At 28.7% G+C, this 19,304-nt stretch overlaps 1 protein-coding gene across 3 annotated transcripts in view; it reads right to left on the reverse strand.

The window, feature by feature from the left end:
• The window catches only part of LOC142325070 (uncharacterized), a 107,518-nt gene that overhangs the window by 57,585 nt on the left and 30,629 nt on the right, over positions 1-19,304 (reverse strand). For all 3 annotated transcript variants that reach the window (XM_075366391.1, XM_075366390.1, XM_075366392.1), the window contains 4 exons: positions 14,904-15,039; positions 12,668-12,848; positions 4,921-5,049; positions 2,493-2,599 (listed from right to left, as the gene is read on the reverse strand). In XM_075366391.1, coding sequence (XP_075222506.1) covers positions 2,493-2,599; positions 4,921-5,049; positions 12,668-12,848; positions 14,904-15,039 — 553 coding nt within the window. The remainder of the gene's footprint in view (positions 1-2,492; positions 2,600-4,920; positions 5,050-12,667; positions 12,849-14,903; positions 15,040-19,304) is intronic.

A 19,304-nucleotide genomic window follows, 5' to 3' on the forward strand; every position in this document is an offset into this window, starting at 1 on the left:
CTCGACTTGGCTTCAGCAGATTATTTTCTGTACCCGAAACTCAAGTTGAAGATGAAAGGTCGCTTTTTCAACGACATTCCAGACATCCAAAGGGCTTGCACTGAGCAGTTGAAGGAAATCCCATAAAGTGATTTCTCCAGAGCGTTTGACGGGCTCTACCAGCACTGCAACCAGTGTATACCTCCTACAGAAGGGTCCTATACAGAGTGCTGATGTGAGTAAATTCGTTTATCTTTAAATCTGTATTTCTATTTAATTTAGTTTGGGAACTTTTCAAACATACTATATATGCAATTTTGTACATTTATATTTCAATTCTATTACAAATATACCATTGTAAAAAAATGTTTTTTTTCATTTTTTATTTAGTAAAATTAAAAAAAATAAAATACAAAAATAGCATCAGTTTTTTTTTATAATTTTAAATGGCATTAACGGGCTATGACAAATAGTTAGCAAACAAGCAGAAAATATTGTCCCAGATGCACACAATCTTTCAACTTCATAATTAAAAGTTTTATGGTTTTGACCAAAATCTTAGCATTTGGTCAGATTTTTTATAAAATTTATATTATTTTTTATTTTCTAAGAAGCTATCTATTCCGATATTTAATGTTTTGAATCCTCACGTAGCAATAGGACAGAGCTTAAAACTAGAAATTGAACAAACCGACTTTGGAACAATTACTGCAATTTCATAGTAAAGAATCAGATTTTAAAATCCATGATGGTAATGGTTACCCCATCATGGAGTTTAGTTAGGTCTGCATTCTTCTGCCAAGTAACTGCTCCTTCAAGAAGATTTACTTATTTATACAGAGCAGAATGCCATAGTAACCATACAACATACAGTGCTAAAAAAGTGACAACAATATGGAAGAATGTTATTGCAGGTAAATATTATAAATGTTATCTTTTATTGCAGGTTTAATAGAGAAAAAATGGATTACACAATGCAACAGAGAATATTCATTGCCACCCAATACATTAGATGTGCCAGTTATGTTCAGACCCAAAATGCCATCACAGAGAAGTATGGTATGGATGCACCAAACAAGTCCTCCATCAGGTAGCTGTATGACAAGTTCCAAGATACAGGGAATGTCGGGGATCGACATGCAAGCTGCATATTCTGTTTGTCCTAAGAAGTCTGTGCTAGACCTATCTAGTCAGTCTGGTCTCTCCATTGGTAGTGCCAACATGGCATTGCTCAAGTGTTTAAAAATGTACAGAATTCATGTTGTTCGCGAGTTGTTACCTGCAAACACTGGAAAACGTGTAGCTTTCTGTCAGTAGTTCATGTCATCTGTACGCCAGATGGAGAAGAACTCGATGATTGGTTTTGGTCTAACAAGGCATGGTTCTACCTTGATGGATATGTGAATGCACAGAATTCACGCATTTGGTGAACGAAAAATTCACATCAGTTGCATAAGTCTCCTCTGCACAAATAAAAAGTGGGTGTTTTGTGTGTGATGTCACAAAGGTGAATCTTCATGATATTCTTTCATGGCACAGTAAACAGTGAGCGCTACATAAAGATGGTGCAACAAGTTGTAAACACTATATCTGCAGACTGATTAGAGTACACGCAGTTTCAGCAGGACAAAGCTATGGTTTATATAGCCTACAACACAGTGACTTTCTTGGATCAGCATTTTCATGGACAAGTGATTTTGAAGGGATTGTGGCTCTCTTGGCCTCCTTATCCGCTCCTGATTTTTTCTTGTGGGAGATACCTTAAGGATGCTGCTTACAAAACTCATCCTCACACCATTCCCAAATTATAGAGTGCAATTGAATGATGTTTTCTTGCAAATCTTCACAAATGTTACACGATGTGTTTAAGAGCATGCAACGTTGTTTCAATTATGTGAATTGCATAATGGAGGCCATTTTCAACAACTATTGTATCTTACTCATTTACCCATAAGGTTGTATCAATTTTTGAGCACTCGTACCATGCGTTATTTCATAATATTACATAGATGAGCAAACTAACAATATGGAAAAACGTAAGAAGAAATTAATGTATCAATTGTGTTAATGTTATAACACAATATATATATCAAACCCAAAAGTTAAAGCTTTTAAACATGAAAACAATAAATACATTTTTTTTAAACATTGTGATTTAAATCTTCCATTGTATAAGTAGTTAATTCTTAACCTGTGACAGTAAAGCATACACCAATTTTTAATGAGAAAAACAGTGTGTCATTTATTTACAGAAAAAAGAAAACAAAATGGTTAAAAGTAGGAAGAAAAATGGATATTAAAAAAAAAATGAAGAGGAATCAGTTATTTTAAGGAAGAATATTTTAATAGTTTCTTTTAATTTAAATCTGTTTTTTTTTTAAATGTCAGCGAAACATTCATATGCTAGTTCTAACAGATTTCTTTATTAAAAGAGAAAGGTTGTGTAAAAGTGCAAATAATTACTTTTATTCAATATTACTACTGGCTTCCACAACTGCATTAGCTATACTAACCTTGCACTTGAAGGAACAACCATTAAAGTATATGCTTTGTGTAAAGAAACAAAACGTGATAAAGTTTTGATGACTTTATCAGGCCAACCATCTTCAGGACGCTTAACCTGCAAAAAAGTAATAATTAATATTTTCATTAATACACACAAAAAATATAGTGAAATTTTAAATATAGCAATCTTGGGGTGGTTTTATAGGCTTATAAAAATTCACTACTTGCTAAGAATGAGAAATAAGAAAAACTTACAGGTAGAATGATAAAATTGTGTTTACATGATCATATACAGGACTGCTCAGATTTATTATGGAGTTTATTAAAACGATAAGAACACAAGTTCTTATCCTTTTAATAAAATGACTTATGAAGATCAAATGAATTTATTACCAAGACAATACTAGAAGATCTAGACATTTACATGAGCCATCCACTTAGTACAAGAGATGCACGAGCTGACAACATAATTCTGTATGTAATTTGCTGGAAAGCTAAGTACAATTGAGAACATATAATCTAAACAGTATGACAATTGATTCATTTACTGTTTTATTTACAAAATAATTTTTTTTAAAAGAACATATTTTCTCTATCAAAAAATCCCATTAAAACCATAAATTGTGAAAGAAAAGACCATTAAACAACAATTAAAAATATCAAAATAAAGACATAAATTAATTTACAATATTACTAGCAGTTCTTCCAATTTGCAAGAACTTCTTGTAGAATAAGGATGTACCAGAAAAAACAAAGGTTATTATGTATAAGCTGTATTATGTGTTAATAAAAACACAGAAGATAAAAGAGACTAAAGCAGGAATCAACAAAAGAAATGAAATTCTAAGGACAGGTGAGGAAAGGTTCCTAAGAGCAATGGAAAAAACTATGTTACTCGTACAAGTACAATATAAAATAGGAAGTTATGTAAAGCATGAAGAGTTCACATGTGGAGGAGAAATGGTGGAAGCACAGTAGAATATGGAGAGGCCTAGCCACTGATCTTTCCTGACCATACTCTAGCAAGAAACAAAAACAATAAATATTTTCTTTTTTTTTTAAACAATATTACGTAACTTTTCTTACAAGTTTAACTTAATTATGAACAAATTACTCAATTACATGCACTTGTTCAAAATGATATTTTTTTTACATAAAAACATATCAATGTTTTATTAAAAATATTTTAATCAGAGAGCAGACAGATGATACGGGCAACTAGTACTGTAAGATCAAGTCTCTGTTCCATTAACCTTTTCAGATCATGTAGCCTTGGAACTGGTTATGTACGGCAACAGTCTTAAAACGCTGTTACAAAATCATTTTATATGGCATCTAAGTCGGTTATTTTTTTTTATATTCACAAAGGAATCAGTTTTATTACACAATTTGAACAACGTTTATACGATGTAAAATGTTTTATTTAGACTAGAAAGAATATGACCATTTTTACTCAGAAATGTGCTTGTGTGTGACTTGTGTATTATAATTGCTATGAGGATTACGGATTTATTTATTATTTACAAAAATAGCTTATCTTACTAGCAACATATCGACGTATTGAAACACAAAGTAAATTATGATATACGGCACACAAAAAAAAAGAAGGAATTGTGGTCATAAATAGTTCACTTTTACTTGAGGTCTATAAATATCTTTTCAGACAATGATATCAGTAAACATGTAACAAATAACGATTCGTAATGAATAACAGTATACAGTAAAAATGGTTTTTTGTCAATATGAATAGCCTTTTGAGTGGTGGGAATTTTTATAAAACGTAGTTTTCTGAAACTACTTTCACTTATACTAACATATGTTACTAATCTGTGATTTATGACACGGGTTTTTCATCATATTTTGCCCAATTTTCAACCGATTTGCGTAAAAGTATTATTTTTAAAATCATCAAACTACGTTTCATAAACAAAAAGCAAAAAAAAAATTTGCTAATAAAAAACGCGGTAGAAATGCGCAAAAAAATTCTGCAATTAAATTATCATAATTTTTGTACTGTTTCAATTTTTTGTTGTTACAGGCATAAACAATATCCGATCACAACAGGGTTTTTGTCAGAATCTGTTAAATCTTTAATATACTGTAATTTTTTTTAAATTTTTTTCACAAGATGGTAGCATAAGAGTATGAAGGGAGGCAATTAGATACCAACATATTTTCGCAGAACGCTAATCAACCGCGAATCATTGTGATCGGAAAAGGTTAAGCAACTTCTTTGAAAGTACATCATTCCCTTCCTACAACTTTTCTAATTCATAATGTACCGTAATACCGAGAGAGTTAAACAACATATTGGAAAGACATTAGATTCTTAGCGGGAACTAAATCACTCTTTCCAATTTTACTGGTCATAATCTTTTTTTTTTAATTAAAGATTCCAGAAACAATGACTAAATAAATAAATAAAGCAATACTAACTGCAGAAAGATGACATCGTTGTGCCATTGTATAAAATTTTGTAAACAATGGTAATAATGGTTGCAGTTGGAACAATTTTACCTTGAGTTTATTACCATGATCAACAAGATACACAAGTATATCGCCATCCTGAAAAAAGCAATAAAACTAGAATTATGATGAATCTAGAGTTCAGAACAATAGTATTCCTGTACATGATTTCAAACAATGAATACTTGACTATGAATAATTCTAACCTTAGAGCAAACAAACAGGTAAAAAATTAACAAAATAATACCAAAAACAGTATCATAAAACTGGATTATTAATTTTACATGAATTTGTTATAAACTTAGCAAACAATAATTTCAAACCAGGAGAAAAAATTAAATTGCATTAAGAACTGAATAAAACACTTAAAACCAACAACAGGTGCTTACACCAGTAAGGTAAATAAAAAATTAAGTTTATAAAAAAATAAACAACAAAAAAAAATTTAGTAACACAAAATACATTAACTAACCTTTAAATACAGTACTGGCAGCAGAAAATAAAAACATAACACATTAGCATATTGCATAACTTTACAATAATTTTATTAACCTAAAGCAACATTCAATAACACTGGTCAACATGATTTTTGTCTCACAAGTACCAATAGGTGTATTTATTGCAGTTTTTTCCTGTTTTCAAATATGTATTCAGAATTTCCCATCACCCACAGTTTTTTATTTTTATTTTTTAAATATTTTAAAAAGTTTTTTCATCCATTTATCCATTGTCAAGCCTAAAATCTCATAGAGCATTGTAAATATTATGGAACCAAATGAGCTAACTCAAAGGGTAGCATTGCTACTGTTGTGCAGGTTCAGACATGTATAGAAATGTACAAATGTGAACTACTGTAGCACATATTCATCAGAACGATGCCAGTTGTGAGGTAATAGTGAACCACAAACACGTCATTGTGAGTGCTTTGTGTGTCTGAATTATTGTGTATTACATATTTACAACTTTATTTCTTTTAATCAGTCATCAGTTACAAAATGCCTAGTGTTTGAGACCAGTTCCACACTGCGAAGAATTGTTTATACCAAAGCCTCCAGAACATGTGACAAGAGAGCTGATGGAAGTAAGGAAGAAAAAGAAACAGATTCTGGTAATACAACTTTTGAACAAACAGTTCATCTGAGCCTCATTTACTGACTCAAAGAAATCTTAACGATCTCATATGAAATTTAAAGTTATCCAAAAATAAAACAATCTGAAATGCTTGCTTAATGGCTAAAAGGATGGAATCTTCTTCAAAAGAAAAGATATGTACTTATCATAATCATCATTCTCTATTTAAAGACTATTTTTCTGAAGAAAATGGCTTAGTGTTTTGTAATCATTTCTTTCCTTATGGAGACACTTTGTGATGTACATAACCCAACAGAATGGCGCTTGTTCACTGATTCCTCTAAAGTTAGTTTAAAAGCTGTGCTTCTGCATAATGGCAATAAATTCCCATCAGTACCTGAGGTTCACTCTGCTAGTATGAAAGAAACATATGAAAACTTTAAATTCAATTTGGAAAAGCTTCATTATGCAGCATATAATGGAATATTTGTGGTGATTTGAAGATAATTATACTTATTCTTGGTCCGCAGCTTGGTTACAAAAAGTACTGTTGTTTTTTGTGTGAATGGGATAGCAGGGATAGAAAAAAACCATTCATTAGAAAATGGCCTAAACACAAATCTCTCATTCCTGAATAGAAAAATGTGAAATATGACCAATTATGAAATGGGTCTGTTACATATATAAAATGTATCTGTTACATATCAAAATTGGATTAATGAACAATTTTGTCAAGGCCATGGACAATACACCTGGTTTCATGTACTTAAAACAGAAGTTTCCTAAAATTAGTGATGTAGAAATTAAAGAAGAAATATTTGTGGGTCTACAAATACAATCACTAATGCATGATGAAAAGTTTGAGGAACTATTGAATCCACTGGAGAAAGTAGCTTGGCAAGTATTCAAAAAAGTTACTAAAGAGTTTTTCGGGAAATTGAAAGGTAGAAAATTACCATGATGTTGTCAACAATCTCATAAAAATTTGGGTTGTAGTATGTCCTTAAAAGTACACTTCCTGCACTCTTATCAGGTTTCTTTCTGGAAAATCTTGGTGCAGTGAGCGATGAGCACAGAGAATACTTCCATCAGGAGATTTCAACTATGAAAAAGAGATATCAAGCAAATGGAATCCTAATATGCTGGCCGATTATTTTTGGACATCAAGAGGGGTGCTCCACAGCTGAAATACTGTAGAAAATTATTATTTCTTACTTTCTAAGCAAGTCAAATGTTTGAATATTCTGTAGTTAAGAATGCAGAAAGTATTAAAATGTTTGAAATTGTAAATGCCTGTGTCTCAGAAACCTTGAGTGATGGGGAAAAACTGATATCATATCTGAATTCAGGAGAAAAGATACTATCAGAATCACATATTTTTTCCTGAGACAAAAAAAATTGTTTTTATTCCCCAGTGAAATTATATGAAATGGAACAAACATTGGTTCTTTTATTGCACTGCACTGTATTTTTAAATAATCTCAAAACATATATACAATCTTTTTTCAAATGACTGCTACTACATTGAAATAAACAATATCTACAGACAAATTTAAATATGTTCATATTATTATGGCTTAATTTAACTAGTTAATTTTACATTAATAAAGAGTTATGTTAATAAATATAGAAAAAAACTGCACATTCAAATTAATTTATATATTGAAAAGAAATTAATCAAGAAATAAAAGTAAACTAATTAAATATTACACAATAAAAACAATTATTATTCATAAAACCTAAAATTAAGCAATCAAAATAACTAGAAAATTAAACTGTAACACAAGATATGTTTACGTAAACATAACCTCTACATATATAAACCCTCTCAAATCATAGCTCCAGCAGCTTCTTGCTGCATTCCTACACCATTAAAGTATTGGTGTATTATTTTATAACCTTTTTTTTAATACACTGTTCTTGACAGATTTTTTCAGTAATTAGGTAATTATTTTTCTGAAAGTAATACAATTTTTTCCTCAAATATATTTACTGCATTTAGCAATATATTAAGTTTAATAATTATTATTATTACTCAAAATAAGTTTAAAATTTCCTTCTGCAATGCTTGCTGATAAGCGTTATCCAGAAATTAATCCGTTTATTTATAGTAAAAAATACTAATACGTTCTTATTATCCACAACTTAAAACTGACACTTTCACCAAATTTTTTTACCTAATTTCCAGCCAAATTTGAGGGACTTGTTATAATATTTCACAGGCATTTGAATTGTAATAAAACTCTTCCACATGAGCCACTCTTTTGGATTGGCACTTGACACTATCATCAAAGCACCTGTATGCCATTTTTTCATGTCCTAGACCAACCAACATACCAAGAGATAGTAATCTCAGTTAATGCTGAATCTGAACTGATGGAGGATAATCATACACTTCCCTAGAATTGTCACAGGCAAAAGTTAGAGTGTTCTCACCTAGCAGTACACAGATAGATACTGTCATCCAAGAAAACAGTACCAGATCTCAATCTAAGCTGACATTTATTTTAAATGGCCTGTCTTAATATTTTTTGTCTTATGACATTAAATACACAATTTTACCCAAAAAAAAAGTTTCACCTTTACATTTTAATGCTGAAGAAAGATTAACGCAGACCCTATCGACTGTGTACTGTAATGTGAAAAAAATTGAGGAACAAATCCTACGACAGCTTAATGTTACTGTGATTTTTTCTTGAAGAACTGAGAGAGACTTCAGAATACTAAACAAAAAGTTCTGAAAATTGTGAATTGCTGGTAATTTCAAACCATAATCATCAGTAACAATAAACAGCCAGTCACCTTTTTATTAACCATTAACCAATGTCCAATGAATAGACCAATGACCAATGTCTACCCATTTTTAAACATACAGTATCACATCTCGCACCAACCCAGCTTCCCTTATCTGACGATTTAAAAAATATGTGGAGCTACAAATAAACTATTCTTACTTTTATATACTTAGAATATAACACTATGTTAGTATAACAAATTTTTAACAAAATTAAAACAGAATACAAAACACTAAATACTGCACAAAATAATTCATGATTAATCTTACTGAAATTAAAAATAACCTTCCAAAAAAGAATATAATAATTATTGCATTTTTTACATATATTACAATATTGCAAAACATTTTATATAAAAACAACTTGGTAACCAACAATATAATATTAGTTAACATTCCTCTACACTCTTTCAATTTACCTTCTAAAGCATACACTACTAACATGCTGTAATTCGATACGTTATATATATATATATATATATATATATATATATATATATATATAATTTCTAAAATTTAATTTTTTATTACTATTTTCTTGTTCAATATTTACCTTTTTTGATTATTTCTAAATTATTTTCTAATCTATTGATTACTATGATTACTATTTATTAAATGATCAGCTACATTTGTAAAACCTATTTTTTTTATTTTTACATGATCTAAAATGTTCATTAAATCTATCTTTAAAGGACCTATTTGTTTTACCAATATATATATTTTCGCAATTGTTGCATTTTATTTTATAAATGCAGGAAGAATCATATTTATTTTTTACTTTTTTATTATTATAATATTTTAAATATTTTATTATATGATTAGATTATCAGGTTTATATTTTTAATATTATATGTATCAATCAAGTTTTCTATAATTTTATCTGTATAAGAGTATTTATATAAATATTTTCATTATTTTTATTTTTGGATATTAATATAGTAATGTTTGTGTTATTGGAAAATTCTCAATTATATTTTTTATATATATTATCAGTCAATGACGTACGATATCCATTTTTTATAGCTATATTTTTTTATACTATTTATTCCATTATACAATTCCAGCTTATCGTTTATGTATTTTATTGCTCAACTTATGATGTTTTTAAAAATATTAATTTTTTGGGACCAAGGATGATTAGAATTCTTGTTTATAATGATTTCATTTGAGGTAGGTTTTTTATATATACTCCAGTTATTATTTGATTGTTTTTATTTATTTTAATGTTTACATGTAAACAGTTTATTTTTCTGTTATGTTCCATTTCATATGTAAATTGTAATGTCTTATAATACAAATTTAATTTATTTAAAATTATTTCAAGTTCATTATTTATAACTGGTTCATATGTAACCAAAATATCATCCACGTATCTGACCCATAATAAAATTGTATGTACTGATTTTTGTCATAGACTATTCTTTTACTTTCAAATTCCTGCAAATAAATTTCTCACTTTACAGTAGATAAGGGAAACTCCACAGGTAAAAAACATTTTCTTGTATATAACAAGTTCCATTTATAAAATAAATGATTTATTAAATAAAATTATCTATATAGTACATATTTTTTATTCAAGATTCTTTATTACATAAAGATTTCAATAAATTATGAAGAAGCAGCTTAATTTTTATTTTTCTGACTATTGCAGTTTATGCAGCTATATCTACAACGGGAAAGTACACAGGGCAGTCAAAAAATCTAAATATATGGTCTTTTTTTAAGTTTTGTGTCTTAAGGAGACATTCTTTTTTTACTTTTAATTAAAAAAAGTAAATTTAAATAAACTGTAAATAACCAGTGAAAGAAGGTTTTTACTACAATGCTCAAAAGTCCAAACAATCTAAGTTTGTCAGACATTTGTACATACATAAGTAAACATGTTGACCTTCATCTGGTCAAATAACCTTGTAGATGAATTTTCTTCAAACTTAATAGATAGGTACTACCTTCAGAGAGGGAAACAGTAAATTAAATTTATGCAACAAATAGGAGTAGGGTGAGGTGTTTTAGCCAAAGTAAAATTTCAAATTTTATTGGGGCACTTTACTGAGCAAAAAAATGTTCACGAAAGTTAACATTTCTTTATCACAAATTACCAAAAAAATTTATTTGATTTCATCCCCTCCCCAAAAAATAATAATTTTTTTTGCTATATCTGGCTTTAGAAAATAAGTTAGTAGGAGTGTTTTTCATTTTTATATTCTACATCAATAGGCCCTCAAATCACTATAATTTTATTTTTACCCATCCCACTCCAATGATCTGTGAAAAGATATACTTTTTTTAAATTTATTTTAAATTTAAATCCATCTAGCAAATTGCCCATTTCATAAAAAATGTGAAAATTTTAATTTTTTGATAAGCCTTACTCTTTAGTATTTCTTGGGGAAAAATTAGCCAAATATGTTCACCCCTTCCTAGAAACTTATAACTTTGTTTTTTATAATTGTTTAATATAATTGTTTATATTATATTAATATTATATTATATTATATTATATTATATTGTTTAATATAATCTTTATATTTTCGTAAACAATTTTAAAAAGTTCTTCTTTTAAAATTATTATCACCACTTAGGGGTTATTTTCTTAAAAATTAATTTTAACTGAATGCTTCCCCTTGAGTAAGGGAACCCCAAAATATTTTATTTTCAGTTTCAAAATTTTAATGCTTATAATATGTTCTGTTAAACAATAAAGTCACTAAAATAATTTAATATCCCCTCCCCTGATGGGAAGCTCCTGAATTTTTTAAAAACTAAAAAATGTTTTTTAATTTAATTTTTTTTATTTTAATCTATTTAAAATCAATTTTAGTGAATATTTTAATCATTAAAAGAATCCCCTTGATGCACGAGTCCCAAATTTTCAAAAAGCCAAAAGCATATTTTTTGAACTTGTGATGCTAATATTCTAATACAATGAATTATTTTAGTTATTGCTTTATTTTTTTGAGCATCTTGGCTTCAAATATTAAAATTAAAAGGTCTTAATATTATAAAAAGTAATTTTATGGTTACAAGTATAGAAATAATCAGGTTTTTGTATTTATTTATTTATTTAACTATGCATCATAAAATTATGATAAAATAAATATTTTTACATAAAAATAAGAAAAATAATTTTAATTATTATTTTTTAATGGAAAGAAATTACTTTATCATAAAGAATCGAACTGAGCTTAAAATGATTGAATTGAAGAAAGTGTTTTCAAAACTGAATTGCATAACTTTACCAGCTTAGCCAGTAAAGTCATCAACCCATTCCGGGTTTTTTAAACCATTTAATATAAAAAACTTGAAAGCAAACAGAATTAAGAGTTAAATATATTTAAGCATTTACATTTATGTTTTTATTCATGTTACAGATTTTCAAAAGAAATCTGAAACAAGAGAGATACGCACAGATAAGTGTCTGTTTTTAATTTCTGAATTTTCAAAATCTGAATCATAGGTAATTTTTTCTGGTTTGATATTCTAAAAATCTAAATGAGATCTTTAGACCATTTACCAAAATATGCCAAAAATATACCATTTTTGAATTCATAATATGATGAAAAACGCGGCAAATGAAGGTTTGGATTAAGTACTTTCACTTTACCAGAATCCACATTAAAAGGGGGAGGGAATCACTACCACCCATGCTTAATAACACCTGTTAATGGTAGTTTTTCATACTGAAAGCTTCACATAAAAATTAACGTGAAATCAGCTTAAATCTTCTAAAGATAACTACACATTAATATACTTAAATATTTACACAGTTTTACAGGTAATTTATTTTTTTCAGACGTATCTTACAGTTAGAAAATAAATTAAACTTTGAAATCTAAGAATTGCAAAACAAACCTTATCCCAATTTAGAATCTCAGCTCTATACCACTTCAATGAATAATGATCATTATTGTACGGAAGATCTATCCTACAATAACATGCACAATATCTGCCAATAAGAGTTTTAGCTTCAGCCTTACTGCTCATAAGTACATGGTGAGCTTCTGCATAATGTTTGTTCATTTCTGCTTCCATGCTAAAACATAACAAAAAGAGTACAAATGATTGCAAATTCAGCATTTTAAAACAATCGAGAATAATCAATTCTTTATTAGAATTATTTATTCTTAAACAAACAACTTACTAAAGTAAGCTTAATATGATACAATAAAATGCTGATCAAGTATTGTTTTACTTTGGTGAGCTACAAGAACCAGTTTACTATATAAAAGTTGTCAATTTATTCTTGCTTCATGACTTCTTGCAAAGGTAATTCTCAATAGATGTTTCTACAGGACTTGCAGGGGGTGCAGGGGATACTCTGATACCCAATATCCTGATAACATATACTCATATATCATGAATAAAGTTATGAGTTAAGAAAAATTCAAGAAACAAGAGTATCATATCTTTTAGAAGTCAAACTATTAAATTAAATGATGCATCTCATATATCTCACATCACCTGATGGAAAGACAGTTTAACGGTCAATATACTGTCTTCTACTAAATCAATAAGAATAGGCCTGGCAAGGAACAAATAATATCTTTCATCCTCTCATCATTATAATCTGTCACCAAAAAAAAAGTAACTGTTATCCTGAGCACGTAAGCAATCAAATAAACATAAAAACGATAGTAGGTATAACATTTAATTAATTTCCCTCAAATATCAGTTTTTTTTATTTTTATTAAATTCAATTATAGCTGAATCTACAATACACAGTTTATTAGTATTCATGTTTATAATAAAACTCCATTAGAAGGAAATCTAATTCCAAACAAAAAACAACATCCACTTACAAGATATAAGCAGAATTTAACATAAATTATTAATCTATGTGAGCTTGTTGCCACTTCTGGTAATCATAACTTATTCAGATGTGTATTTATCTTGTTAAAAACTCACTGACTAAGAGCTACAAAAATCAAAGGTTATGTATTAGCTACACTGAAAATTTATATAGTTAAATGAAGTTTTATTTAATAAATTAACTGTATTCTGTTCTACTAAATGTATCATGGAGGAAGAAAAATAACTTATTACATAATTTTTCCTCCATAATAAAAGCAGTCCCATTATTTATCACAGTCTCAACTAATAGTGACTAATTAGTCAGTAGGAGTTTTGTTCATTAGTTAAAGAAGCAAGAATTATTAAACAAACTAATTAAATTACATCGCATAAACCTTTTAAATAAGAAAATTAACAATACACAGAGGAATGGTTTAAAAGTGGACAGCTGATTTAGCTCTGAATATTAATTCCATGTTTTGTTAACAATAATTCTACTGATTTGTTTGTAAGAAGTTAGTATAACTGTACTTGTGGCAAGATAATCAAAATCTCCACATGAGAGTTCTGTTAATCACTACTATGTACTGGTTGTTGTTACTCCTCCTACTCTTAAGTGTGGTTTCACAATGAAAATAAAATTTAAAGAATGTATGTTTATTGCATAAAATTATACTAATGAAATATTCATGAATTTATTGCCAACAAAAATTTTATAAAAAATAAGACAAAATCAGTGACCCAGTAGAAAACATAATTAAAAAGAAAAAAATTGAAATAAATTTAGCTCTAATGAAAAAAAATATTTATTTATAAATATCCAACATTTTTAAAATGGATGAAACACACTTTCACCTTGTGAGTAAATCAATAAACAGAAAGGAATACCACATGTTGGATATTATTAAAAACTCAGAATTTTATGAAATCTTCTATCCTCACAATGAACAGTAACTTGATACACTTCTTTGGGCTAAGTGACTGAATCCATACTTTCTGAAACCAATTAAAATGGTGAAGCTACCAAGAAATTACTCAATACGGCTACCAAGGTCTGCTGAAAATACTGATTCCCTTCTGTGGAGCTACTTAAAAAAGAAACCATAGTAGCTACTGACACACACTGAAGCAACTGAAGATTTTCTAGTCAATGCCACCCAAATAGTAGAGGAGGAAAAGCTAAGAAAAGTTGCTACAAACATGTTAAAAATTAGATGATTGTTAAGTGTATAGAAGATAACAAATAATATTGTAGATAATTGTGATTAACAGAAATATGAAAAAAAAACATTCTTACTTGTCAATTTCCACATTATTGGTGTTAGCTAAATGTACATATATTTCATCCGGTGATACAATACATGAAATCATTGCCTTCAATTCCTCTTCTGGATTAATCAGTGATATTTGCTGCTTCAGTTTAACTTTGTCTCCTGAGAACAAAATGATTTCACAAAACTTATACGAGTAATTTTATTTCAACAGTTTCAATAAATCTATACAGTGAAAATAATATGTTGATCTGAATATAAAACTTGAAAAAAAAAATCTGAAAAACTTGATTTAAAAAAATTACATATAGTTTAAAGGTCACATTTTAATTTTGTATATTGCAATATGCCAATAATACAATCCTTAATAGAGCTTATTACTGTAACTGTGCTGTAATAATTTTGAGCTTTCATAGATGCATAAATTTGAAATCCCTATGTTCAGTAAATATTCCAAGTCAATTAAAAGTAATCAAGTGATGGTATAAATGTGTACCAGCAGAGGCACATGTCATTTTTAATCATTCCCTGCCACAGTAGGTTTAATGCATACATCTAACTGCAGGGTATATAATTCTATAAATGAACTTAAATCTTCTTGTTTTAGAAAATAAACAGGAGTATATGAAGGTTGGAAACAGTTATGTTTCCTGAAAAAACTTCATTCATTTGGAAAATACTATCTGTCAAGAATTGTTTGAAAAAGATTACAATAGCTAATTTCCAAACTGCCTATGAACTACAATTAAAACTGATAGAAAAGGGGGTAGAAGAAATTAAAGAAAAAAATATGGTCAAAGTAACTTCATATAAAGCAAACTGTTTTATAAGTTCCAATTTTAGCAAGTAAATGGAAAAAGTTACATTTATTATGAAGTTTCTATTGCTCCAAAATATTTTTAATAAAAAAATTGACATGTTTCTTTTCTTTTCTTTTCCAAAGTATACAGTTTTTTAGAGACCACTTTATGGTATGAAAACTTGGTTTTTATCCACTCAAATACTCTTTTCTTTTTCCGCTTAGCCTCTGGAACCACCGTAAGTATTATTTCAGAGATGAATGAGGATGATATGTATGAAATTAAATAAAGTGTAGTCTCTTACAGTCTCAGGTCAACCGTTCCTGAGATGTGTGATAATAGATGTGTGGATAGTAGAGCATTAAAAGATCTGAGTGGCAGAAAGGCCCTAGAATAGACAGGGTGCCTGCAGAATTACTGCACAGTTCAGGTGAAGAACCAATAATTATATACAAACTGGTGTGTAATATTTACAAAAAAGGGGAGTTCTGTCAGACTTCAAAGGGTGTTATTGTCATGATACCAAAGAAAGCAGGAGCAGACAAATGTGAAGAACAGAGAACAATTAGTTTAACTACTCATGCATAAAAAATCTTAACTAGAATTCCACACAGAAGAATTGAGACGAGAGGGCAAGAAGTGTTAGGAGAAGACCAATTTGGTTTCAGGAAAAGTATAGAGACAAGGGAAGCAATTTTAGCACTCAGATTAATAGTAGAAGAAAGATTAAAGAAAATAACTGCAACAGTAATAATTAAACATAAGAAAGAGAAACCATAATAAAAAAGGGAGCCTGACAAGGATGTTCCCTATTCCCATTACTTTTTAATCTTTATATAGAGCTAACAGTCAATGATGTTAAAGAACAATTTAGATAGAAAGTAACAGTGCAAAGTGAAAAGAAAAGATGATATGATTTGCTGATAATATAGTAATTCTTGCCGTGAGTAAAAAAGAATTAGAAGAAACAGTGAATGGCATGGATGAAGTTCTACACAAGAACTACCTCATGAAAATATACAAAACGAAAGTAATGAAATGTAGGAGAAATAATGGACCACTGAATATAAAAATAGGAAGAAAACAGACTACGGAGGTAGAAGAATTCTGTTATTTGGAAAGCAAAATTACTAAAGATGGACGAAGCAGGAACAATATAGAATGCCGAATAGCACAAGTGAAATGAGCTTTCAATGAGAAATATAATTTGCTTACATCAAAAATTAATTTAAACAAGAGGAGAACATTTTTGAAAGTATATGTTTGGAGTGTAGCATTATATGGAAGTGAAACTTGGACAATCGGAATACCTGAGAAGAAAAGATGGTGCTTTAGGAGAATGTTAAAAATCAGATGGGTGGATAAAGTGACAAATGAAGAGATGTTGTGGCAAACTGATGAAAAAAGAAGCATTTGTAACCAAACAGTTAAAAGAAGAGGCAGACTTATAGGCCACATATTAAGGCATTCTGGAATAGTAACTTTGATATTGGAAGGACAGGTAGATAGGAAAAATTGTGCAGGCAGGCCAAGTTTGGAATATGTAAAACAAATTGTTAGATATGTAAGTTGTAGGGGATATACCATAATGAAACAACTGGCACTAGATAGCGAATTTTAGAGAGCTGCATCACATCAGTCAAATGACTGAAGACAAATAAAAAACAAATAAGTAAAATATTAAAATACTTGTATTATTCAAACAAATAAGTTCTCTTGCAGCTGGTTATTTAAGACTAATGCTTTAATCCTTTTTTAATAATGATAGTTTAATTATTTCCAGATTAAGACTGTATACTGCATCCTCTACAAGCTGATGTTTTCTTTACACACAGAACATCTCAAGGAATAGCAGCCTGTGATCAATGGGGATGTGGAGTAGCAGCAATGACGGCTAGCTAGGTTTCTCAGTGTTAACGCTGGCCTATGAAAAAATTAAAATCCTATCCTTTTGAGATAAGTTGGGAATGAATGTTAAGCATCTCAGAACTTACTGCAGTAACTTGTACTGCAGTAAACTTATGTTCTTATTGGCTAAGGAGAAAATAAATCAGGCTAGAAAAACTTAGTGCCCTCCATGTTTGAAGACAAGTGTAACATAAAAAAAACTGTATTTACTTAGTTAACTGTAGTACCAAGATAAGTAAGTAAATTTAAACATACCAAACCAGCTCTTACTATCCACAGCATAGTTCACAGTTTTAACATCACTTTCTGTATCATCTGCATTCAAGAGTCATTAATACAAAAATGTTGAAATGTATATATTTAAGTTTGCATATGTTAGACTTTAAATCACATTTTTTATTTTCATGAAATGTCAAATTATCCAATATGAATCATTTTTAAGCCATTTTAAGCTGAGAAAATGTTTTTTTAAAGTTTTATTTATTTAATTCTGAAATTGAAAACAACAATTTTGTTTTTTACTACTGTTTGACATCATTACAATTCAAAATGTTCATGATTGTATTTTTAATTTTTTTTAACTTTTTTTTTTTGTAATATTGAAAAACTAAAAATAAAACTTGGTCAAATATATTCTATATAATATATGATATATTATTGCTACTGAAAAATATTCAATGAATTTATTTTAATTAAGCAAAGTATATTACTATTTTTAGTATTAAAAAATAAGTAAGCTGATTTTATGTCAATTACAGATCACAATCTATTTATTTTTACCTTTAAGAAAGCAAAGCACTTATTTCAGACCGCCATTACAGTTCTGATAAATATACATAGTAATCTTTTATTAATCTACTTTATTAAAAAAATATATTTGGTAAAAATATTTTTAGAAAAAGATCATTTAAATATTACAATCAATTATCAGATTAATAAGCACTTAATTTAACAATAGCAAGAAAGACTCAATATCAAAATCTAACTTAATATTGTTAAGTTAATACTAAGTTAAACTAAAGAATTAAATCACACTACTTTGAGAATGTGGTAACTTTTCACTATTTTTTTCAATAAAAAATCACATTTGAAAAGGACAAAGCTTTCAGATTATAAAAAATAATTTATTTTTAATTGACAGAGCGAAAAAGAAATTAGAAGATATAGTTGAAACGATAAGACTGGTTAAGTGTTTTAATTTTACTTCTACATCTTAAAACATCTGAAAAGCGCAATCTATATACTTTTAAAACTTGTTTATTTCTGTTTTTAAGCTAAAAACAATGGGGCATAGGGCAAGGTAAAGTTAAACAGGACTGACATACAGTCAACCATGTGCAATGGGAACACCCAACAAAAAACAAAGTCATGAAACGAGAAATGAGGTATTTCAGCAAACAGAACACCCTTGTTGGGTGTTCCCTTTGCTCAAACATATCAAACACTAATTTTTTATTCCTCAGATACTTTCATTGAGTCAGCATGATCTATAACAACTTGGTCCTAGTCGGCTCCCAAAGGAATAATTCAACAATAATAAAAAAGATGCTGAAAAAAATTCCTACAAGTGTCCAGATTCTTAATATTTAGAAGAAAAGGCTGAAAAACCGCTAACTAACAGTTTAAAACAGAACAGAGTATTAACAATAAATTAAAAAAATTACAGGCTTTAGTAGGCAATAATTAAAAATTTTTCTAAACCCATTACCTGAGGAAAAT

The sequence above is a fragment of the Lycorma delicatula genome, chromosome 5 (genome assembly GCF_047948215.1).
Source record: "Lycorma delicatula isolate Av1 chromosome 5, ASM4794821v1, whole genome shotgun sequence".
Taxonomy (NCBI): Eukaryota; Metazoa; Arthropoda; class Insecta; order Hemiptera; family Fulgoridae; genus Lycorma; species Lycorma delicatula.